This window comes from Rhincodon typus, chromosome 3 (assembly GCF_021869965.1).
Source record: "Rhincodon typus isolate 14 chromosome 3, sRhiTyp1.1, whole genome shotgun sequence".
Taxonomy (NCBI): Eukaryota; Metazoa; Chordata; class Chondrichthyes; order Orectolobiformes; family Rhincodontidae; genus Rhincodon; species Rhincodon typus.
Window position 1 is genome coordinate 1645281 of NC_063334.1, and position 25958 is coordinate 1671238.

The 25958-nt window shown below is 42.2% G+C and overlaps 1 protein-coding gene across 1 annotated transcript; it reads right to left on the reverse strand.

Moving 5' to 3' along the window:
* Window positions 1–1918: 1918 nt before the first annotated feature.
* LOC109923650 (alkaline ceramidase 2-like) lies at window positions 1919–23846 on the reverse strand. The gene is made up of 3 exons (XM_020523700.2): window positions 23456–23846; window positions 9210–9347; window positions 1919–6379 (listed from the first exon to the last, which is right to left on the reverse strand). Exons 1-3 carry the CDS (start codon window positions 23752–23754, stop codon window positions 6193–6195), a joined length of 624 nt encoding a protein of 207 aa, XP_020379289.2. The 5' UTR covers window positions 23755–23846; the 3' UTR covers window positions 1919–6192.
* Window positions 23847–25958: the final 2112 nt, after the last annotated feature.

The following is a 25958-nucleotide window of genomic DNA, read 5'->3' on the forward strand; positions in this document are numbered from 1 at the left end:
TTTATTTCCCTTAAGAATTTGTACTTAAGAATCCGTACCTAGGTACCTTTGTACCTAAGATGGCAACATAAGTGGCAACTTGTAAACTTTTCACTGTACTTACTTGAGTACATGTGACAATAAAGCTAATTCTAATATGGTCTGCTATTGGTCATACAGGGGAACAAAAAGGTTAAGTCGTTCTGCTTGTGAGTTGGTGTGTGGACTTGAAGCAACACTATAATCTCATGAATTGTTACTTCCATGCTGACTAATTTGATTCTGTTTGAAGTTTCTGTAACTTCAAATATGACTAGGCTCTTAAAACCTTTTAAAATCATTCACATGCACCTGTTTCTTAATTTTTCTTTTAAGCTTGAATTGTGGTTTCTATTCAATTGCTATAAAGCTTGTTGGAGAATTTCCAGCTTTACAACATTTTTTGAAATTGTAAATACGTTTTCAATTCTGACAAAGCAAGTTAAGATCATCTAATGGAGTTTTAAATTATAATTGGTTGCTGCTTTGTATTGTTTAAAAGATTATTTATTCCATTCATCTTATTTGGAATATGTTCTGTATTTTAAATCGTTAAAGCTTTTTTCAACTCTTTAAATTGTAAAGTTAATATTTTAATAAAGGTTTTTCAACATTTTTGAAGATTTTTAAGAAATCATTTTCAATATTTTAGCAAATGGAACTTTAACTTCCTGATATAAAAACTAAGGCGGTAGTTTTGTGACATTTTGGGCTTTCTCATTGGGAGGTTTTGCATTTTTTGCCAGTTTGATTTGTGCATTTTATTTTTGCCCGTTTGATCAATTTTGGGCAAACGACTCCCAGAAGTTGGTGATCCGCTTTTCATTGTTTCTGACACATACAGAACTGTGAGGATCACTGCTGATCACTACCAGACCATGAGCTTGGTGCCAGGTTTGAGGTTGTTGTCATCAAATACTCAACTGTAGGCTCAAATAGGCTGTACTGGTACAGTGGAGGCAAGGGTGAATTTTATTGTTGATGTCTGCCTTCAATGAAAGGAGAGTCCCAGATTTTGAGGATTGCCCCACATTATTCAGTGGCTTGCCATGAATCTTGATCGTTAGGGGACAGTGTTGTGCACTGGGAGAGGGCTGGTAGAGAAATTTTGTCTTCTGTATGTTTAGCCCAAGGCCCATTCTCTCACAGGCTTCCATGAATGCATCAGCAATGGTTTGGAACTCTGCCTCTGAGTGTGTGGACTTACAAGTATCACCGAGCAGCTCAATCACAGAGGCTGGGGCAGTCTTGATTCTGGATTTGAAGCATCACAGATTGAATCGCTTTCTGCTAATTCTGGAGAGAAGCTGTACTCCAGTGGGAAACTTCATGGATGTGGGGCAGAAGGTGGTAGCAAGGAAGATAGATAGGTGTGAGGAGGTGTGGACAGTAGCTCCACTTTTCCATACTTCCCTACTGTTTTTTCAATCTTATTGTTTTCTGGCCAATGACTTGCTTTAAACCTGCTGCTAGCTCTATTACCTACTGACCCACATTGGCATCTCCTGAAGTTTATTTACCTCATTGCTAATGAACACTATGAGGTAAGAATATGAGTCCATTCTAAAACCAAATCTTGTAGGAAGAGAAGGAAAGAATCTATTAAGTAAATCAAGAAAACGTTCTCAGAGGGGCATAGTTAAGTATGTTTGCAAGATCAACATCAAGTACTCTTAGTCTTGTTGTGGTAATAGTGGAGAATAATGAGCCAGACCTTTCTCTGCCAGTACCAATATTAAGAAAACTAAGAAATTGCAAAAAAGGATGTTTTCAAATGGAGACACAAATATGGGGGAAACCATCCAATTATCTTCTTAAAGATGGCAACAATCAGAAATCTATTCTATTTGAAACCACATAAATTGAGTGTTGACAGAACAGACCATTAGTGAACAAACAAGATTGTTTTATAGTATAAACATCTTTTATTTATTACTTTAGATAAAAATGTATAACTTTTAGTCAGTAACAAAACAAGTTAAAAAGATGAGTATATTTACAAGTAGAAGCTCTTATTTAGGTCTTCCATTTTCTTTATAAAGTACATGAATGCAGATTTCCATATTAATTCATCATTATTTCCTTGAAAAAGATTAAGGAGACCTGAAATAATCCATTTTAAACTTTAGCAGCATCTACGTGGTCACAACAAAGCATGGCATATAACAACCTATCATTTTTTGGTCTGTCAATGTAAGAAAATACATTAGTTTCATTCTGTACCTCGATGTGATTGTGTTGTAATATTAAATAGCACAGTTATGGCACTGGTGTAGAGGAAGGTAGCATAATTTAGTACAGTATGTTACCAGATGCAATATTGCTTCTGTATTTTAATGCATAACAGGAGGGATAGTGCCGTGCATTTGTAGCTTTATGCAACCTAAAACTTTACAGTATAAGTTGCAACTGCCATTCCCTAATTTCAGATGCAACACTGGGAGAAGCTGGATGAGAGCAGGAAATCTGAATATAAACCTATGAACTTCTGGTCAGAGGAAACCACCCACATGTAATTCTCAGCAGCAAGTAACAGAGTGATACTGGGGGAATGTCATTTGAGTATGTTGCGAACCATGGTAAAGTCTAGCAGGGGAATAACTATTAAAATATCTTGAGAAGCAGAAATAAATGAAGCCTGAAAACTACACGAGAAAACTTTGCAGATTCAGAGCTTGCAATCCTACTGTTTTATCTATTATAGCAATTTTAAGGAGCCAAAAATGAAACAAATTTGTTTCAAAAAATTTTTAAGTTAACCAAGATTTCATTCATCACCAAGCATTCTATTCCAATCATTTTTAAAGTGGACATATAAAAATACACATACAGAATTAATTCTAAATGGACTTTAGCGCATTAGTTAAAATTATGCTTACTATAAATCCAATTAATGTTTATTTCCATTCAAAATTAAATTACTAGTTACAAATCCTAAAGCAACTCATGATTCATAATGAAATAAGTATTTGCATCATATGCTTTATAAATAATGATTTCTGAAAAGCAAAATATACTTTATCACCAAATATGGCTGATAATTTCAAAAACTTGGAAAAATAATATTTTAAGTGCAAGAATGCTGTTCCTGAAATAATGTTTATATCAAAGCAGCTTATCAGCTTAATGATGGAGGCCATTGTTTCAACTGACATTATTGTGGATAATTTATACAGCAGAGAGAAAGGAACTAACTAAAACTGCAACACCTTGAAATATCATCACAAATTTATAGGACAGACCCATAAATGATACAAAGTAGCCTCAGGTAGTAGATACTTAATGGTTACGTTTCTACAAAAGAAATGCAGTTATGTACCCATCAAGTGAAAACATTTCTAATTTCTCAAGTTTTTGATCATGACCTCTGACCCCTTTTCCCTGATAGCAGCCTAGGAAATCCATGCTACATCTTTTCCAATATTATACCCATAATGGGCAAACTGAGCTCATCTCCAGCTGAACCTTACCAAATCTTAGAGATGTTTAATTTGCCACTCTATGTCTCTGAATACGGACCTAAAGATTCTATCCACGGACACACATAGCAAGGGGCTGTAGGTTTAAATGTGAAATTTAAATCTTGTCACCACTCATTTGCATCTACCTCAATTTTCTGACACTGATACTCGAAGCTCCGATTTAGGATGTATTTACCAGTGATGAAACAGTATTAGGTAATCCCTTCCTCAAACTGCACAAAGTACAAAGAGATCAAACCAGTGAATAAGAAATAGAACTGAGACGCTTGAATTTTATGGGCAGACTGACCGTCCTGATCGCTACATTACAACAGTGACGAAACTTCAAAAATATTTCACCAAATGTGAAGTACTTTGGGATATCCTTTGATCATGAAAGATGCTAGATAAATGCAAAACTTTCTTTTCTTTTAAAATAAATGGTTTGTTCATATCATCAAAGATTGGAATGCCAACAAGTTTGTATCTGACAGTAGATGTACGACAATATATTTAAAAGTATTTCCTTCTATTCTAAATGCAAGATTGGAATGTGCTATTCTGTCAACATGTATCTAACTTTCCAATTCACCATTTGTAATTTGTCAGAACTGGATGTTAGTCATTATTAATACTTTGCAGCTTTTAATGGTCAGGCAATTGCAATAACTGAAGTTTAGATTGGAAAGTGGGCTGTGTTGAGCAGATTTTAAATGTTAAAGATTAACTAAAATTTGATGTATACTTGGTTCAGAGATTGAGCCAACGCACACAAAAAGTGCTCCTTTTTTTAAAAGGTATGTTATCCTGCATGCTGTGCGGTAACTGCTCAGTGATGGTAGGTTGAGACTTTAACAGAGCCAAATCCAATCACTGAGCTCCCTGGTTACAAAACGAAGTTAATTCACTATCTTATTCAGACTTTTATTCCAAGGATAAGACAGAGGGGGCAATGCTGGGAACAATTTTAATTGTATTCACTTGGTGATAACAGTTAACATTTCCACCATCAACAATAAAAACAAAGTTGCTGGAAAAGTTCAGCAGGTCTGGCAGAATCTGTTAAGGAAAAAACACAGTTAACGTTTCAGGTCCGGTGACCCTTCCCCAGTTCCGAGGAAGGGTCATCAGACCCGAAATGTTAACTCTGTTTTTTCCTTCACAGATGCTGCCAGACCTGCTGAGTTTTTCCAGCAACTTTGTTTTTGTTCCTGATTTACAGCATCCGCAGTTCTTTTGGTTTTTATTTAACATCTCCACCATGCTTTTAAACTCTTAAATCAGCTTTGAACAGGTGTATCAAAGCCCCGATCTTATTTTTATTCAAATAAAAGACACTGCAGCTCTGTATTCTGAAGGTGAAAGAAAAATATACCCCAAATGCTAAGCTTCTTCTGTAGCATATGTGATATTTGTACAATCTATTATTTTATACAGCATATTGTAAATTTTAAATACAAACATTAACTAGTCAGGACATTAATTCTTTAGAAGTAGTAAAGTCTTCACATTACATTGTAAATTTTGGCATTCTTTCATGGATGACGATTTTAGGAAGGTTGTACTCATTAGTTGTAGACTTGTTGGTGGCGAGTAAGGCCTATTTGAGACCAACAATGTCTCCAAGTAAGTGCAAGTGAAGGCGCAGTCACTACTGGGACAATTGGATCTATGCCTCTCCTCCTTTTGCTTATTATATTGGCTCATCATTCAATCTCAAAAGCATCTGTAGCTCTACTGATGTAGCATCTCCAGACATCGTGACCTGTGGCGTGTGCATCCCAAAAAAGCAATGGTCAATGTGAGGAACTTCTCCAGGGAGTGCTTCAAATTATTACATGGGACACCACCCACCATTCGATTCAGCTTTTCGTACAACATGGTCTTTGGCAGGTGACTATCATCCACTAGCCAGCATCAATCATCCAACCCAACTGGGCTTGGTGGGAGCATGTCCTTGATGCTGGTGATGTTGGCTGGTCCCAGGACCTCAATGTTTGTGATGGGATCCTGCCAGTGATTCATGAGGATGCTATTGTGGAAGGAACACTGGTGGAATCTTTCCAGAAGGCGTAGATATCAATGGCAAAGGTCCAGGACTCAGTGCCATACAGAGGAAGGTGAGGACTATGGCTTTGGACACTGACTTTGGTGTAAATAGGTTTCAAACAATATTTAAAAAATCATCTTCCTCCTTAAAAATTGTTAAGGGACCATCAAAAGATTACCTCCTGATGTCAACTGTGGCAGCAAATTGCTTTTTTATTTTCTCAAAACACACATTAAATTTCATTAAATAATCCTTTTGGGAGGTGGATTTTTCTTCAAGTTTTCACAGTATGCACAGATTTCCATCCATTTTTTTTTAGAAATGAAGTTTTGAGGGCTGCACTAAAAAAGTAAATACAGAAATCAATTGAACTTTCAGATATTTCATTCACAGTGTTTTCTGAAATGTTTTCTTTAAAAATAGAGGCGTAACTCTGCTACAATTTCCACTTCGTTGTAGAAGCACTTTCACCCTCTCATAAACAGTTTGTTTCGACCTGTTTAAAGTATGGTCCCCTGAGAAGGTGTTAGTTTCATGAGCAGAATGATAAATTTGATCTAAGGTGCAAAGTACACAACCTGAGAGACATGCAGTCTGACACAATAGAGTTTTCCATAGCCTTGCATTCAAAATAACGTGCTGCCGAATCTGTCACTGATTCCCTTAGGTCACTTTTAGCTGAGACTTGTTTTCTGCGAAAAGGAATGAAACGTACGGAACACCAATGAAGGCCCACTTCTCGCTAGGCCAAAACTTGATGACTGGGCCTTGTTCCGGGATTTCTGAGACAGCATCAAAGTAAGCAAAACAGACACAACCCAGATAAGCAGCCAAACAGATCAGGATATGCCTTGAACAAAAAACAGAAGGAAAAGAAATCATGAGAATGCAATAATATTTTCAAAATACTGTCCCTAAAACAACTGAACAACGGGTTTTTTTTCAGGAATCAGTCTCCGTTTTACACAATCCGACAATCCAACGTTTGTCCATTCCCTATTGATTTGTGAAGCGTTTTTTTTTCCCACATAGTTGTCACTCTGCTTTGACTAAATGTAACGAGAACAATCCTGATCTATCTACAGATTTTCTGAAAAATAATCTCACTTCCAATTTTTTTGTTTACTTCAGTTACAGATGCCTAATGCTTCACAATATTGTTAACAATAACAAAGTTTGCAGGGTATAATGCAGTTCAGGGTTGAGATAACATCAACAGAACATTGAGTTTCTTTCCTGAAGTTTACAATGTTATTCCAGTCTTGAAATGAGTCATTGCCTTTGACACAAAGGCACGGTATTTGATGTGGCACATAAAACACATCCTTAGTTACTGTTGCATACAGATGTTAATTAGTTGTGCTGTGGTTAACCATAATGAACAAGTTTCTTGGTTTGAATTACTTGATTAGAACAGTAACAATACTGTAAATAACTGAGGTAACTTCTACTGATACTGGATATTGCTAACATAAGAGTATTGAATCTGTAGGTCTGTCAATTCAAATTTTCATTCCAACAATTTTCAAATATCAATCTTGATAACATTTTCAATTGTTACAGAATCCATATTCTTTTGGAGAATTGGATTCTATAGAGTTAATGCTCATTGTGTGGAGAAAAAAAGTTCCTGATTTCAATCCCAGTTTGAGGATTTGTCCTCTTGGTCTGGATTTCTCAGGAAATAGTTTCTGTTTATCTACTCTATTACTAGAAAATAATAGCAGGGTATTTAGAAAAGCTAAACATAATCAAACAGGATCAACATGATTTTGTGAAAGGGAAATCATGTTTGACAAACTTGCTCCAGTTCTTTGAGGATAGACAAACAGAGTTAATAAAGGGAGACCAGCAGAAGTAGTGCATTTGGATTTTCAGATGGCATTTGATAAGGTGCTACATAAAAGCCTATTGCATAAAATAGCAGCTCACATTACCAGGGGTAATGTATTAAAATGGATTGAGGATTGGTTAACACACAGAAATCAGGGAATTGTGATTAATGGGTCTTTTTCAGGTTGGAAAGACTTAACTAGTGGAATGCCACAAGAATCAGCCTAAGGCCTCAATTACTTACTATCTATGTTCATGAATGGGGGATGTGGTAAAGTGTAATGTATCCAAGTTTGCTAATGATACAAAAATAGATGGTAAAACCATACTGTCAATGGAAGAGATCCTTTCATTTTACTTTTTAAGACTTCAGGGTATAAGTGTTTCTGAATCATAATGGTATTGTCATCCTAGCTTGATGGAAACTTGGCAACATTTATTTATTTTCTTTTAGAGATCTTGGAGCTTTTTCATCCTCCAAACCATATTAATGTTTAATGCCTCAGTTGACAAGACCAGGATAACTTTCAGGCTTGGGCTGGATCAATAACAGGAAATTCCACACAATGACTATATTCAAGAGACAGATGACTTGCATCTCTTTGGCAATTAACGATATTACCATAACTGAATTCCCACCATCAACATCATCGAATGGAAGGAGGTTGAGAATTTTGGTACTGATTGATTCCCTAAAACATTTCCACCATCTTCAAGGCACAAGTCAGGAGTATGTGGTAGAATACTCTCTGCTTGAGGGGAGGGTTGATTAGCTCAGTTGGCTGGATGGCTGGTTTGCAATACAGTGATACCAACAGCTTGAGTTCAATTCTTGCACTGGCAGAGGTTACCATGAAGGACTCTCCATTTCAACCTCTCCCTTTGCCTGAGGTGTGTTGATTTTTCAGGTTAAACCACCACCAATCTTCTCTCTCTAATGAGAGAGCAGCCCTCTGGGTCTATGGCAAATTAACTATACTCCCCACATGGTTGGATGAGTGCCATTAGAACAAAACTCAAGGCACCATTCAGGATAAAACAATCTGTTTGATTGGCAATCCATCCCTATCTTAACATTCACTCCTCCACTACAGGTGCAAAGGAGCAGTGCTGTGTATCTTCTGCAGGATGCACTGCAACAACTTAGTAAGATTTCTTAAAAAAAACAGCGACTTGATCAAAGGCAATATTGGTTAGCAATAAATGCTGACTTTGCCTTGTATGTCCATATGACATAAATAAATAAATATAAACTCTGTTTTACCAGACTAGCTCCCAAGAACTGAACCATTAGTTCTAATGTTGCAGCAAACGCAAGAACAGAAAGAAGACCGGGAGTTCCACAGAAAAGTCTTACAGAACTCAATCCCATAACTGTGTTCCTCTCCCCACAGATGCTGCCAGATCTGCTGAGTTATTCCAGAACTTTGTGTTTCAGTGCTAATGTGCTGCTTGAAGCAAATGAACAAGATCAAAGTCAGAAGTTTCTATTTCAGGGGACTGGTCGAATGTTGGCAAATGGAAATTCTGTCAGTAAATTTGAGAGCAATTTTCTTCACCTGAAGAATTCCTCATAAGGATTCCATGTTCCCTGCTCTAAAATACTCACCAACATGAGCAACAGATTATAAGTTTAGTAGGTCCAGAATGTTAATCTAGAGGCAACAGCTAGGTGGGTGTCATTTCCTGTAGGGGAACATTAGCAAGATTCTGCTGCCCATTTTGTGTAATAAAGTACTGAAGGTCACTCTGTATTTGCCTCACTTTACAATGAGGAGGTTTACAGAGTCATTGAGGTTGCCACAAAGAAGATAAAGGTTATCATTACTTGTTAACGTGTAACTCACCAGGCACAATGTAGGTACGGAAAGTTGAATGCAGACCAGAGTTCACAGAAAAGGTTGTCACTAATCCAGCACAGTATAGCGAGAGCCCACCAAAAACCTGCCAAGAGACCCAGCTTGTAAACACGGATATTTTCACACCTGAAACAGCAGAAAACACTCAGTTCAGTATTTGAAGAAAAGTTTAAGGTTGTGGGTCCATGCGGTAGAACCATTGGCAGAATTTTCAGCTGGTGATCCTTGTTAAAACGATTGGGAGCGGAGTGAGTCAGGTATCTGTTGACAGCTTCAGTGGGCTTTATCAAGGTTCTTTCCCAGAGTTGTTACGTTCCTTGGTCAATCCAGCAGAGCTGACGGCATGTCACACTCAATCTGGCAAAGGAAGGATTTCAAATTGAAGAGACCCAAATATGGGTCACATGGGTCAACTGGCATGGATTTCTAAGGCTGTGGGAAACACAGGAATGGGGATCTGATTTGGGAAGGCTGATGCTCAGATCATTCACTCTGGTGTGGAGGTCCAGCTGCAGGATCTGAAGGATTGCATTGAGGTGAAACCCCCCCAAAAATAGGACCAATACAACAATATCTCAAACAAATGGACACGGATGAAAGTGGCCACAAAAATTGGCAATGGAGGCACCTCTAACCATGAGGCATTTCATCAATGTGGTTCAGGGACTCAGAAGGGCAGCAGGTGACAGACATGTCACTTCCAGGTACCAAACCCCATGCTCTCACGTTCCCAGTATTCCCCAGGATAGCTGTACCTTTCTCTGCAGGTGCCTCACGTCCCCGCCTCAGGAGTCAACATTCACACCGATACTCATTCTGTGAACTTATCACGCATGCACGCTTCATTGTCACCCTCGACACAAGCCACACAGGTCATGACAAACGTTTACAATTCTCTGCCCACTCCCCTTGCAGGAGAACAAAGCACACACCTCAATGGAAAGGTTGGCCCCAGGGAGGATGGCTTTGACAGCCATTGACAATGCATGTCCACCAGGCACACTGGGAAAAGTGTCAAGTTCAAGGAGGCACTGATCTCAGCAACAGCCTGCTGTAAAAACTTGAGCTTCCTGAGGTACAGATGCTCACTGGTGCCTATCGACCCTTTTTTGCGAGTCTTGTCTCTTTGGAGCTAGATTTCTGCATCCATCCCCTCTGGTTGGTGGAGTGGTCTGTACTTAAGGACAATGCTGGGGTTGCTTCTGCTATTGGTATCAGTTGCTGTTCCCGTTCCTCTTCATTACAAGTGTGAGGTGGATAAGCTGCTCCCGTGCTGTTCTAAAGGCTGACATTAGGGAAGTGTAGACTAGTGAATCACTTCCAAGAAGTTGGCAATGACCCGTCAAACAGTCAGAGTCCTCTCTGAGAAGGAGTGCAGAGAGCAGCCGCTTCTCCCCTGCTCTCTGTTACAACTGTTCAGTTTCACTCCAAAAGGCTACCCAGCCTGTCAGTTTCACTGAGCAAATACTCCTTACTGTGTACTTGCCTCAGTGAGCCTGGTGAGTTGCTCACATCTTGAGGAATAGGCTGACTGACTGTTAAATAAAAAGCGAAAGAACTGCGGATGCTGTAAATCAGGAGCAAAAGCAAAGTTGCTGGAAAGGCTCAGCAGGTCTGGCAGCATCTGTGAAGAAAAATACAGAGTTAACTTTTCGGGTCTGAGGAAGGGTCACCGGACCCAAAACATTAACTCTGTTTCTTTCTTCACAGATGCTGCCAGACCTGCTGAGCTTTTCCAGCAACTTTGTTTTTGTTTCTGACTGTCAAAGTCTGAATCTTTGGTGAGCCAAATCAGATATGAATCCCAACCCAACTTTCATATTTCAGGGATTTAAAACCCCACGCACATCAAAACCTGTCCCTCCTCTTACATGAAAACTACCCCCCCCCCCCCACACACTACCCCAACCTTTTCTCCAGGGTGGGTAGATTTGCAAGGATGACAATTCAATAAAACATTATAGTCACATTTGTACTTTGACACTGGCAATGAGTTGCACATTTCTTCTAACCTGATTCTCCCTCCCTTCTGTTAGCATAGCTTCCTCTGCATGATGGCTCAGTGGTTAGCACTACTGCTTCACAGCACTAGGGACCTGGGTTCAATTCCACCCTTGGAAGACTGTCTGTGTGGAGTTTGCACGTTCTCCCTGTGTCTGCATGGGTTTCTGCCAAATGCTCCGGTTTCCTCACACAGTCCAAAGATGTGCAGGTTAGGTGGATTGGCCACGCTAAATTGCCCTGTAGTGTCTACGTATGTGCAGTGTTACAGATAGGGTGGGGTGCTGGGTCTGGGTGGGATGCTCTTCAGAGAGTCAGTGCAGACTCAATGGGCCAAATAGCCTCTTTCCTCACTGCAGGGATTCTATGAAGCTATCAAAAAATAATCCAGAGCACAACTGTGCTGACTGGAACGTGGGTATTGCTAGTTAACCTTGAGAGGTAGATGATGAGCTACCCTCATGGTAAACAAGTGGTTTGCTGGGCCATTACTAGGGTCAGTTCAGAGTTAAATTCTTCAGAGTCTGGAGTCACATACAGGTCAGCTTGGACAAGGGTGGTAGATATCGTTCCCTTCAAGATATTAGTGAACCAGGTCAGATAACAATCAGCAGGCTTGCTGTCACCATTGCTGATTTGTTATTCCAGATCTATTCAGTTAACTGAGTTTTAATTTTCCAGCCTGTGGGTTGATGTGATCTCATGTTCTGATTGTTTCAGAACTGCTATTCCAGTAACATAGGCACTATGCCACTGTGCCCTAGCAGACACTTTACTCTGCGTAATATTCATTAACATTAGCAATTGGGAAAAAACAGTCGAAGGGTGGTTTTCAGAATGGAGATTGGTAACTAGTGGTGTTCCATAGGGATCAGTCTTGGGTCCTCTGTTGTTTGTAGTATATATAAATCAGCTGGAGGCAAATGTAGGTGGTCTGATTAGTAAGTTTGCAGATGACACGAAGATTGTGGAGTTGCTGATAGTGCCAACGATTGTGAAAAGATACAACAGGATATAGATAGATTGGTGACTTGGGCACAGAAACAGCAGTTGGAGTTTAATGCAAGGTGATACATTTTCGAGAATCAAATGTAGGTGTGCATTATACTGTTAATGGCAGAAGCCTTAGGAACATTAACGTACAGATAGATCTGGGTGTGCAGGTCCACAGTTCCCCAAAAGTGGCTACACAGGTGGCCAAAGTGATAAAGAAGGCATATGGCATGCTTGCCTTCATTGGCCGGGGCATGGAGTACAAGAGTTGGCAAATCATGTTGCAGCTATATAAAACCCTTGTTAGGTCGCATTTGGAGTATTGTGCGCAGTTCTGGTCACCACATTACCAGGAGGACGTGGAAGCTTTGGACAGAGTGCAGAGAAAGTTCACCAGGATGTTGCCTGGTTTCGAGGGAATTGGCAACGAGGAAAGGTTAAAAAGACCAGGATTGTTTTCACTGGAAAGACAGCAGCTGAGAGGAGGCCTGATAGAGGACTACAAAATTATGAGAGGCATAGAAAGGATGGATAGTCAGAAGCTTTTTCTCAGAGTTGAAGTTTCAAGCACAAGAGGGCACAGGTTCAAGGTGAGAGGGGGAAAGTTTAACGGAAATGTGGAGGGAAGATTTTCACGCAGAGAGTAGTAGGAGCCTGGAACACACTGCCAGAAGAGGTGGTGGAAACAGGCATTTAATTGGTGACATTTAAGAGGCACCTGGATGTTACATGAATAGGGAGGGAATAGAGGGATACAGACTGAATAAGGGCAAAAGGTTTGTTTTTTAGTTTAGTCAGGGCATGATGATCAGCGCAGGCACGGACAGCTGAAGGGCCTGTTCCTGTGCCATAGTTCCCTTTTGTTCTTTTGTTCTTTGTTCAATTCGTATAACTACTAGCTGCAAAGAAAAAAGCCTACAGAAATCTGTCGCATTAAGCTGAGGAGCAACTGGGTGAAGCAGTGTGATAAAGGAAGTATGGCTGACTCCATGCTAACCCATGCATCTCACACAATGGCTTGCTTGTTCTCTGCCTATTAACTCCAACTGCTATGGTTGAATTGCAGTAACATACATACTCAAAGGCAATCAATGACAACTACATACGTGTCGCGCATTCCCATTTATTTGCTAAAAAACAGCTGTTCGCTATTGGATGCCACACAGTTCCAAACATGGCTGAAACGCCCTATTCCCTGCAGGTACGTTTTCAAGCTAGGCTAGTGCCACAAGCTGCCTACGACAATTTTGAGACAAGCTGTTATCATTGCTCTCTTTTCCTACATAAATTGTACTCCTAACCAGAGCCTCGAGTTAGAAAAGCAGCTATTTTTATTAGCAAATGCCAGTTGCATTGATTACAGTCCTTTAACCGTAGACTTACCTATTGTCACTTACGCATTAAAGATTAATTTCTATGTCTAACATGCGAAAAGATACTAAGCTGATTCTGTGCAGGACATCCTGAGCCTTATTATTGCTGCTGAGGGAAATGACCTTTCCATTCCTGCAATTTCCTCTTGTAGAGGTCATTCAATGCTAGCTAAAACTCTGACAAAACTTTGCAAAAATTACAAAAATAACTGGTTGAAAACAAAGGTAGAGCAAGTGGGTTCAAACATCACAATTATGATCCAAATTCCCTCTTCTATTCCCACCAATATCTGTATTAAATCCTGTGAAACTGCTGCACTTTACAGTTGGGAAGCACTAACATGAGATTACAGATATTAGAAGGGATTACACACTTGCTTCTCACTTTGACTGAAAGCTGCTTTAATTAAAGGCAGAGTTAACTATATGTGAAGAATTAGCTATAAATATGCCAAATCAAGATATAAAGCTTTTGCAGACCTACTGATAAACAAGTCTTCTCCCTCACTTTACACAAAAGCATTTAATCCTAAAATCATTAGTAAAAACACAATTCATTCAAGGTCATATTTATACAAACCATATTCGAATTTCAAGTGTAACATTTTGTGCAAGGTTAATTAAATCGTAGTAAAACACCACGATCTAGGCATGGAGTAACTGGGAAAATTATGTTAAAAATAGAAAGTAAATTTTGTACAGGATACTTAGGTCTGTTCATTCTGTAACAGATATAAGTGTAAAATCTTTCATTTCAATATTGTGTGTAAAATTGGTCAAAACCAAAATACATATATATGATGATGCAATGTTTAACACGTACTCCAATGAGGCTTTTTAAAATGCATTTATTATTAATTGAAAAGTGTATGTGTTTGCTACAGTTGAATTATATTGGACTTACTTTGTGCACTACTTTGTAGAGGCATGTATCTACATTTGGTTCTTCAGATACTTCTGCATACTTAGATATCACACAATGAAGGGCAGTCTTGCCATCATTTGCCATGAGGCTTCAATCATGGAAATAATACTATGCAAGTGATGGCTATTTTCATATCAGCATAGAAGGGCATTATTATGTGGGTCACTGCTGTCGTGGGCGTTTGAGATTTCGTGCAAGGTTACATTTGCTGATCTGGTAACGTGGCATCAGCCAGCACCAAGGAAAGCCCATTACAGCTCAAAGCATTTCTTGTCTTGAGAGGGTGAAGGAAACAGAAGTGGCTTGTTAGTGAAAATAAAGCAGAGCTTGCTACTGCAGCTATAAACTGTGGCAAAGTTTATGAATGTTTAAGTCAGTCTTGAAAGTTAATGGGAATTCAAATGATAACTAAAGAAACAGAGAATGGAGCACATTGTTAAAATCAGGCCCCAAATTATAAAGACCTAGGCTCTCATAATAATCCAATGATAGGCTCTCCAAGCAGGAGAGTGTCACAGGTTGTTTACAATCACAGAACTCGGAAGCAAAATTCACAGGCCAAATTCACTGACTTTAACTTCATTACATCAGTTTCTTTTTTCTTGCCAGCTTTCACATTGCCAGGCTATGCAAAGGAATCAGGGCTATGAAACTGACTAGCTGCTCCTGCTAGCTATTGTCTGAGGATGTTGGTATAAATCGGTATCCTGACAATGCAATTCATCAGTGATGATCTGCTTTATGTGTAACTGACAGTGAGACCCTTGGGATGTCACTGGGGGCACACTGGAAGGATCACAGGATAATATATTGATTTGAAAACAGTGGACAATGCACGGCCACCAGATCCAGGAGGGAGCTGTTCCTGAAAGAGGCTGCAGATGTGTTTGCAAGCATCTGCCCTGTTGGTTTAAACGCTCTCTTCAAATAGATCGAGAAAGCTAAGCTTCTTTTGGTAGGACGTCACAGGTGGATATTTCCTCCTGGTACCACAGGTCCTCTGTGGCCCCCCTCCCTGCTATTTTCACCCTCTCTCCTGTGCATCTGCTGAACCTATCAAAGAATGTTGTCGTTGTTGCAATGGCTGGAAAACATCCACGTTTCTTCCATTCCACTAGTACGAGCTTGAAAGACTCCAACCCGTCTCCAAATCCTACACGCCAACAACACATCCTCCGACACTTCCGCCATCTGCAATCCGACCCCACCACCAAAGACATCTTTCCCTCCCCACCCTTATCTGCTTTCCGGAGGGACAACTCTCTCCGTGACTCCCTTGTCCGCTCCACACTCCCCTCCAGCTCCACCACACCCGGCACTTTTCCCTGCAACCGCAGGAAGTGCTACACCTGCCCCCATACCTCCTCCCTCACCCCCATCCCAGGCCCCAAGAAGACTTTCCACATCAAGCAGATGTTCACCTGCACATCTGCCAATGTGGTATACTGCATCCGCTGTACCCGGTGTGGCTTCCTCTACATCGGGGAAACCAAGCGGAGACTCGGGGACCGCTTTGCAGAACACTTACGCTCGGTTCGCAACAAACAACTGCACCTCCCAGTCGCGAACCATTTCAACTCCCCCTCCCATTCCTCAGACGACATGTCCATCCTGGGCCTCCTGCAGTGCCACAACGATGCCACCCGAAGGTTGCAGGAACAGCAACTCATATTCCGCTTGGGAACCCTGCAGCCCAATGGTATCAATGTGGATTTCACAAGTTTCAAAATCTCCCCTCCCCCCACCGCATCCCAAAACCAGTCCAACTCGTCCCTGCCTCCCTAACCTGTTCTTCCTCCCACCTATCCCCTCCTCCCACCTCAAGCCGCACCTCCATCTCCTACCGACCAACCTCATCCCGCCCCCTTGACCTGTCCGTCCTCCCTGGACTGACCTATCCCCTTCCTAACTCCCTACCTACACTCACCTTTCCTGGCCCCATCCCCGCCTCTTCGACCTGTTTGTTTCCTCTCCACCTATCCTCTCCTCTATCCCTCTTCTATCCGCCTCCCACTCTCTGCCTATTTATTTCAAAACCCCCTTCCCCTCCCCCTTTTCTGATGAAGGGTCTAGGCCCGAAACGTCAGCCTCTCTGCTCCTATGATGCTGCTTGGCCTGCTGTGTTCATCCAGCCCTGCACCTTGTTGTCTCGGATTCTCCAGCATCTGCAGTTCCTACTATCTCTGTTTGCCAGAGTGGCTGTCAAAACCGCTGTATGAAGTGAACTGTTGTCGAGTTCAGACAATCCAGAAGTGACATGAACACTGCTTCTTTTTCATTGCGTTGCCTAAGCCTTGAAACCACGGAGACATTAAACTCAATTAAATGTTTGATTAAATTGAAGATCTCCTCATTAACACGTGTTGATGATTTTAACATCTGCGGTAATTACCAACCAGTCTGTTCCTAATGATCATAAGGAGTCAATGAGCAGGTATTTTGCATTCAGCCAAACGGAGCTCCATTCCTGACCAGATTAGAGCCTGTTTGTTCTGCTTTTAAGTTTTTTCAAATTTTACTGATCCCTATGTCCATTCTTGAAAGGTAAAAGAATATGTAGACATTCCATATTCCAATGATGCTCTATAATATGACTGTTTTCCCTGGCAGAGTGTTCTGAAATCATAATGGGCTACTCCCATAAACTCCTGAGAGGAAAAGCAGATAAGCAGATGCTGGAAAAGGAGGCAAACGTTGAAGCTCAACCTTTTTCCTCTAATTGCACTTGAGTTGCACACGATGTGCCAAGAAAAATGAAGGGGTGAAACTCTTCATACGCAATGCCTGGGAATCACAAGATTGTTAAAAGCATTTCGAGTGCCTGTGAGCGAACAAGTCTCATAAAACTTTCTCCAAGGATCTCCTTCACTTTGCAGAATCTTGATGAAATTGGCATCAACTGCCCATACAATATTATCCTGCAGAAAAGTTTATTTTTATCATTCAGACTGTACAGGTAGAAATACCTTTGTGCCACTTCACCAACTTTCAATAAGATGTAAAGAAATGCATGTAGCTTTTTTGCACATCACATAAAACGCCAAGAAGTGTCTTAATAAATTGTCTGCGACCCTGAAATATTATGGCGCTCAACAAAACAAACAGATTTTGCAATGCAAGGACAGGGTAAATATTGTGGATAATTTTGACATTGTGCAATATTCAATGGCAATGAATATTGGTAGAGATATAAAATGGGCTACAATTCTGTGCAAATGACAAAGTTAAAAATATCCTGTTTGTGTCGTTAAAGATACAGTAACACAAAAGGATAACGATTTTTATCAATAGTCATACCACATATACATTTACATAGATCTTATGTCACATAAAATCCATCGCATAAAGGAATCAGAAATAGAAGTTGTCTTCCAGACTTCTATTGCTTCATTGGCAGCTGTCTAGACTCGCCTTTCCTCTGCACTTTCTGCAGCAGTGTCTCTTTTCGTCTCTACACGTAGTGATTTCATTGTGTGAGGGTTGTTAATCGTGGGTCAAAGTTGTCATGATATCACAATGGAGCAAGTACAGGAGCATAACATAAAAACCAAAAGGACTGCAGATGCTGTAAATCAAAGACAAAAATAGAAATTGCTTGAAAAGCTCAGCAGATCTGGGGGCATCTGTGGAGAGAAATCAGAGTTAACGGTTTGGGTTGAGTGACCCTCCTTCAGAATGGGAAGAGTCTGAGGAAGGGTCACTCGAACCGAAACATTAACTCTGATTTCTCTCCACAGATGCTGCTAGACTTACTGAGTTTTTCGAGCAAGTTCTGTTTTGTACATGGGTACAACACCCACCTTAGGCACTACAGGGATTAAATCTTCACTGTCAGTATTCTCAAGCACTACATTCTAACCAACTCCACATCAGTAGGTTACTTTAGGCACAGACCTCTATCCTATCACTGTAGCAAGTAAGAGAGCAATGTTTCTTGGCTCTCTCACTCGAAGTCACTGTATATTCTGCCAGTAATTTTGTACATTATTATGGTCACACATGCACAAACTGTGCTCCAGGGAAAACCAAGCTTTGAAAGAAGTATGTTTAGCTTCAATCATTCACACCTCCATAAGGCCATATGTTATAGGAGCAGAATTAGGCCATTTGGCCGTTTGAATTTATTCCACCATTCAATTATAGCTGATATTTTTCTCAACCCCATTCTTCTCCCTGCTCCCCATAACCCTTGATCCCCTTATTAATCAAGAACCTATATAGATCTGTCTTAAATACACCCAATGACTCTCATTGAGAGGACGGGAAAAAAATCTCCTGGGTACACCTAAGTCATTCAATAATTACCTGGACGTACTACGGGCAATGACTATCAACATTTTCATCCCCAGGAAGGCAGAAGAGTGCTGCAAACAATGTCCTTAGCCACACAAGGAAGATCAACCAACTGCACGTTTTTCCCTCTTCTCCTTGGTCACTCTTCGTGCCAACACACTGTACACCATCTTTCTAATGCAACACACTTCCAATTCACAGGGCTTCCTGGTTAAGGGGCAGGGTCCAACTCAATACCGCCAGAAGGTTACCCTCCAAATAATTACTTTCATGCACAACTTTAAAATGAACTTAATTTACTGTCTTCACATCCCTACACTGTTTACTGCACATCTCCAACGTCACCCAGCACACACTCAACTGCTAGCACTGCCCTCATTCACTCTAATTTCCTACAGGACAAGTTGCTGCACACTATCTAACACAGTAGTGTATTGGAGGGTAAGTACCCAAACTTAATCACCTTCCCTCGTTCGACAAGATAGCTACAGCGAATGTAAGGAAGCTGTCTGCTCTTGCTGTGGGAGAGGTTGAATTTTGTGGCATCTCTCGGTTATTAACTGAGCACTGACACTTTCTCTGGGCATCACCGTGACTCATCATACAGTCAACTTTCCGCTTAGAGTCATAGTCATACAGCATGGAAACAGACCCAACACGTCCATGCCAACCATGATCCCAAACTAAATTAGTCCCACCTGCCTGTGTTTGGCTCATATCCCTCGAAACCTTTCCTAGTCACGTACTTATCAAAATGTTTTTTAAATGTACCCGCATCCACTCCTTCCTCTGGCAGTTCATTCCGCTCGTGGACCATCCTCTGTGTAAAATAGTTGCCCCGTATGTCCTTTTAAACCTTTCTCCTCTCACCTGAAAAATATGCCCTCTGGTTTTGAACCACCCCTCTAGGGAAAAGACTTTTGCTATTCACCGTATCTGTGCCCCTCATGATTTTACAGACCTCTATAAGGTCAGCCCTCAATCTCCTACACACCAGTGAAAACGTCCAAGCCTACCCAGCCTCTCCTTATAACTCAAACCTTCCATTCCCAGCAACCTGGTAAATCCTATCTGAAAATTCTCCAATTTTTTAATATTCTTCCTATAACAGGGCAACCAGAACTGCACACAGTACTCCAGAAGAGGCCTCACCAATGTCCTGTATAACCTCAACATGACATCCCAACTCCTATACTCAAAGGCCTGAGCAATGAAGGCAAGCATGCCAAACGCCTTCTTAACCACCCAGTCTGCCTATGATTCTTTTCCTGTCTCCTGAATTCCAAGAATATAATGCTCATCCACTTTTGAATTCTGACCTTACACCTTGTAGATCTACCACAGCAATAGATGGTATGGAGCAAGAAAGCAATGATGAAGAGATGGACAGGGCAACAGTCTTGGGGAGAATATATTAGTATGGATAGAGATTGGTTAGCAGGCAGGAAGCAGAGAATGGGCAGAAACAAGCCATTTTTAAGTTGGCTGGCAGAGAAAAGTGGACTGACATAAGGGTCAGCGCTGTGAGGTCAGTTAATTATGATCTACATTAACTTGCAATTGATCTTAGATAATAAGCAAATTAGCAATGGTGATTTGGTAGCTCAGAGAACTTCAAAGCATAAGAAAATAGTGCAGCATGTCAAAACAGCTGCTATTTTGCTAATGCCAAGTCTAAATCCACAGTTATACAGCACAATTTTGTTTTTTCTGGATAATGTATGAACCAGAGTAGCGTAATTCATATCTGTCAGATACACATCACACCCCATAGGTAAGGTCTAACCATCACAGCATTTTGCTCACTTTCCTCTAGTCCATAAGTCCATTATCATATTTACCATATATTGGATTAATTTTCCAGTCATTTCTCAATGCTACTCTGGTATCTGTTACTAGAAATCACTGGTTTTGCATTAACTGTGCAGAAATTGTTTCTCATTGTTTATTGGATGGCACAACTAAGGCTAAGAATTTAACAATGTTTATATTTAGTAATATAAGAAAAAGTCACTCTGCATTTCATAGCCGGTTGTTCTCATCACTGAGTCAGACATTTCTGGATTCAAGTTCTACTGCAGAATTTAAATACAAGAATTAAGATTGACACGCAAGTACAGTACTGAGGCTTTGCTGCACTGCTGAAGGTGCTATCTTTTCAATGAGGCATTCAGCCAGGACCCTATCTGACTTCAAATTCTCATGCTTGTCACCAAACCTCTCCCTGGCCTGTCCTTCAACATTTCTGTAACATCCACCAGACCTACAACCCATTAAGGTCTGTATTCATCTAATTCTGGCCTCTTGTTCATCCTCAATTATAATTACAATTGCTCCCCCAATTGGTGGTTGTGTCTTTAGTTGCCTAAGCCCCAAATTCCTACACCCTTCTGCCTCTCCATGTCACTTTCCTCTTTTCAGATACTCTTTAAAACCTTTGTCTCTGATCAAGCCTTTAGTCATCTCACCTGAACACCTCCCTATCTGGTTCAGAGTCATAATTCATTCTATCATGCTTCTGTGAAGCGTCTTGGGATGATTCACTGTGTTAAAGGCACAAAATAATACACTTCGTTGTTATCTGGTGTTGGGGTGGGTAGAGGACATGGGAAGGCACACCTTTCAGGTGAAGCAGTGATTTACCTGCACTTCACTCAATCTTGTCCACTGTAATTATTGTCCACAGTGTGGTCTCCTCTGTACTGGGGAGGTGAAAAGTAGACTGGGTGACTGCTTTGCGAAACACCTACATTCTGTCCACAAACATTGACCTTGAGCTTTTGTTCTGAGGAAGGGTCACTGGACCCAAAGTGTTAACTCTGATTTCTCTCCACAGATGCTGCCAGACCTGCTGAGCTTTACCAGCAACTTCTGTTTTTGTTTCTGATTTACAGCATCCACATTTCTTTTGGTTTTTACTGAGCTTTCAGTTGCCTGCCACAACACCACCATGTTCCCCCGCCAACATCTCTGTCTGACGTCTGCTGCAGTGTTCCAGTTCAAGCTTGAAGAAAAGCATCTCATCTTCCGTTTGGGGACACTGCAGCCTGCAAGACTCAATATCAAGTTCAATCATTTTCGGGCCTATACACCTCCTTTTACCCACTCCTACATCCCAGGTCCTGTTATCACTTGGACTGCTTTCAGCACAGCCAACTCATTTTCAACTACTTATTGTCCAATTATTAGCTTTTCTCTTTCCCTAGCTTACAATCAACCATCCCTTTGTCTGTCTGACTTTCTATATCTCTGGGGGCTCCTTCTCTACCTATCAATTAACTCTGTTTCTCTCTCCACTGATGCAGCCAGGCTTGTTGAGTTTTGCCAGCGTTCTCGACATTTGCTCCAGATTTCCTGCATCTGCAGTATTTTGTCTTTATATATGTAGACTCTCATCTGATTCTACTGTGATTGAGGCTATAGGCTGTGAGGTTGGGAATGGAGGTGGAAAGGAACATGAAAACAAGTCTAGGACTAGCCAGTGTGCCTGTTTTCCAACCCAGTTGGCAGTTCGGGCCACTTCTGCCAAAGACTGGCAGGGCCCCTGTGTTACATTTAGCCAATTAGGCTCATTAAGAACACAGGAACAGGAGTCAGCCAGTCAGCATGTTGACCATGTTCTGTCACCCAATGAAATCACAGCTGATCTGTGACTTATTAACTTTGCTTAAAGAACCCAATGTGGGTTTTCCAGTCCATCTCCAGTTTCCCAATATTAATGGTGGCAGTATAATTGCCCTGTATATTTAATTGGGGGCAACACGGTGGATCAGTGGTTAGCACTGCTGCCTCACAGCGCCAGGGACGTGGGCTCGATTCCACCCTCGGGCGACTGTCTGTGTGGAGTTCACACATTCTCCCTGTGTCTGCATGGGTTTCCTCCAGGTGTTCCGGTTTTCTCCCACAGTCCAAAGATGTGCAGGCCAGGAGGATTGGCCATGCTAAATTGCCCCAAAGTGTCCAGGGATGTGCAGGCTAGATGGGTTAGCCATAGGAAATGTGGGGTTACAGAGATGGGGGGGTGGCTGGGTCTGGGTGGGATGCTCTTCAGATGATCGGTGTGGATTTGATGGGCCAAATGGCCTCTTTCAGCCCTGTATGGATTATCTGATTCTAAGATGCAGGCCACCAGTGGTAGGCAGAGCGGCTGACCCTGCAGGCCCTCTCTACCTATATGGGTATAGTTGCAGCAGAAGACGGATTTTCCTGTGGACGGAAATCTCTAGAATGCTCCTCATAGTGACTGCTGCATGTGATTTTTATTTAATGTTTCATAAAGCGTGTTCAGAGGGTATTTTCATTATGAAGCACTCTCTCAACTTCTTGTCCTCTATTGTCGCCTGCTCCTCTCAAGCTCCATTCCATTTAAAATAAAAATCCTGAACTGTTTTACCCAATCATAAAACATCCTGACCCCTGCTTCCTGCCCAACACAAAAATTCAGTTCCACATATAGGATTATAGAATTGATATTACCGGAATAAGAAAAACTTTCTTCCTTACAAGCATCCATTGGACACAAGTACTGTATCAGTACATATGAACACATGATGACAGATCAACCATTTCAAAAACAATTAAATGAAAGACGTCACTTGCTGTGAAGCAGAGTAGTTATATTTGCATTGTGGCAGCTTGTAATGGCTTACCTTCTTAACTCAGCCACAAGAAGAGCTATACAGGGAACTCCTAATGTCATCAATGAGATGTTGTTGATTGCTGGTTTCACAAACGCAAGACATGTGGCAACACCAGACAGAATGCCAACAGCAGCCTTAAATCGACTCCTAGGGCAAGAACCAGATATTACTCTTGGACTCATCTCCAATTCAGAGCAAAATAATCTGTGCACAGAGTTTTCCCTCTTCCCAATCTTTGCCATTAGGCTCTCGATAGTGTGACTAGCTTTTGCTGACCACAAATATTTGCCAGTCACGTAATGCCACATTTTGGGGCAGCATCGTGGCTCAGTGGTTAGCACCACTGCCTCACAGCACCAGGGACCCAGGTTCGATTCCACCCTCGGGCAACTGTCTGTGTGGAGTTTGGACATTCTCCCCGTGTCTGTGTGGGTTTCCTCTGGGTGCTCTGGTTTCCTCCCACGGTCCAAAGATGTGCAGGTTAGGTGGATTGGCCATGCTAAATTGCCCATGGTGTTCAGGGATGTGTAGTTTAGGTGGGTTATATGGGGATGGGTCTGAGTGGGATGCTCTGAGGGTCAGTGTGGACTTGTTGGGCTGAAGGGCCTGTTTCCACACTGTAGGGATTCTATCCCTCTTCATTATAATTGTGTACTGTAGCCCTCACCATTATCCTGATATTATTAAACCATTTATATACAGACGCCTCAAAGGTAGGCTTGTTAACAGCAATAATAGGAGTAATAATAGATCTATCCAAATAGAATATACATATAGTCAAACAAAGTGCTTATGTAAAATTAAAGACCCATTCCCAAAGATACGAAATGAGGCATTCTGTGAACTGAAAGCAAAATTAACTCTGGCCACATATAAATTAAATCAGGTATTAAGAAAATTTGGCACAATTATTCACTTTGCATGTGCTTTTAATTCACTTCCTGGAACAGGTAAATACAGGAAGAAACTGAATAATAGTGCACGTTCCTTTAGGCATCAACATTATGAATTTATATTAGTCCCAATTCAGTTCCTACACGTATTCTTGAAGTGACAAGCTTGACCTGTACACAAACCAGCTATTATATGACTCAGGTTATTGCTAAAACTACATTAAGAGTTTGCTTTCTGTGGCATATTATCATTGTTCTTGAAAACAAATTCGTTTTGGGTGCCTTTTTTAGGATTAGCTTTTATTGTCACATGTACTCACTCACAACATACACTAAAAAGTTTACAAGCTGCCACTTACGGCACCATCTTAGGTACAAATGCACCTAGGCACAGAATCTTGGTACAAAGCAGAAAAATAAAGAAAGCAAGTTAGGAGTTCAATTTCACAGTCTATAAGCACCTGGCCATGCTGGGCTTGCACTCTCACAAGGGCATGACCTTGCCCTCACTGGCACCTCGGGGCTGCCTGTTCCCACTCTCACCGCCTCAGTGCTGCCTGTTCCCACTCTCACCGCCTCGGGGGCTGCCTGTTCCCACTCTCACCCCCTCGGGGCTGCCTGTTCCCACTCTCACCTCCTCAGGGCTGCCTGTTCCCACTCTCACCCCCTCGGGGCTGCCTGTTCCCACTCTCACCGCCTCGGGTCTGCCTGTTCCCACTGTCACCGCCTCGGGGCTGCCTGTTCCTGCTTTCACCGCCTCAGTGCTGCCTGTTCCCACTCTCACCGCCTCGGGGCTGCCTGTTCCCACTCTCACCGCCTCGGGGGCTGCCTGTTCCCACTCTCACTGCCTCGGGGCTGCCTGTTCCCACTCTCACCGCCTCGGGGGCTGCCTGTTCCCACTCTCACCGCCTCAGGTCTGCCTGTTCCCACTCTCACCGCCTCAGGGGCTGCCTGTTCCCACTCTCATCGCCTCGGGGCTGCCTGTTCCCACTCTCACCGCCTCAGGGGCTGCCTGTTCCCACTCTCACCGCCTCCGGGCTGCCTGTTCAAACTCTCATCACCTCGGTGCTGCCTGTTCCCACTCTCACCGCCTCGGGTCTGCCTGTTCCCACTCTCACCGCCTCAGGGGCTGCCTGTTCCCACTCTCATCGCCTCGGGGCTGCCTGTTCCCACTCTCACTGCCTCAGGGGCTGCCTGTTCCCACTCTCACCGCCTCCGAGCTGCCTGTTCAAACTCTCATCACCTCGGTGCTGCCTGCTCCCACTCTCACCGCCTGTTCCCACTCTCACCGCCTGCTCCCACTCTCACCGCCTGTTCCCGCTCTCACCGCCTCGGGGCTGCCTGTTCCCACTCACCGCCTGTTCCCGCTCTCACCACCTCGGGGCTGCCTGTTCCCACTCTCACCGCCTCGGGGCTGCCTGTTCCCACTCTCACCGCCTTGGGGCTGCCTGTTCCCACTCTCATCGCCTCGGGGCTGCCTGTTCTGACTCTCACCGCCTCGGGGCTGCCTGTTCCCACTCTCACCGCCTGTTCCCCTCTCACCGCCTGTTCCGACTCACACCGCCTCGGGGCTGTCTGCTGCCACCCTCACCGCCTGTTCCCACTCTCACCGCCTGTTC

Excerpts from the sequence above, each read along its gene's own strand:
- LOC109923650 (XM_020523700.2), bottom strand. The coding sequence starts at position 23,754 with ATGTGGCATTACGTGACTGGCAAATATTTGTGGTCAGCAAAAGCTAGT. Across the intron at positions 9,348-23,455 it reads CTTGTGGCTGAGTTAAGAAG|GTGTGAAAATATCCGTGTTT; the intron begins GTAAGCCATTAC and ends CTGCTGTTTCAG. Across the intron at positions 6,380-9,209 it reads CCGTACCTACATTGTGCCTG|GCATATCCTGATCTGTTTGG; the intron begins GTGAGTTACACG and ends TTTTTGTTCAAG.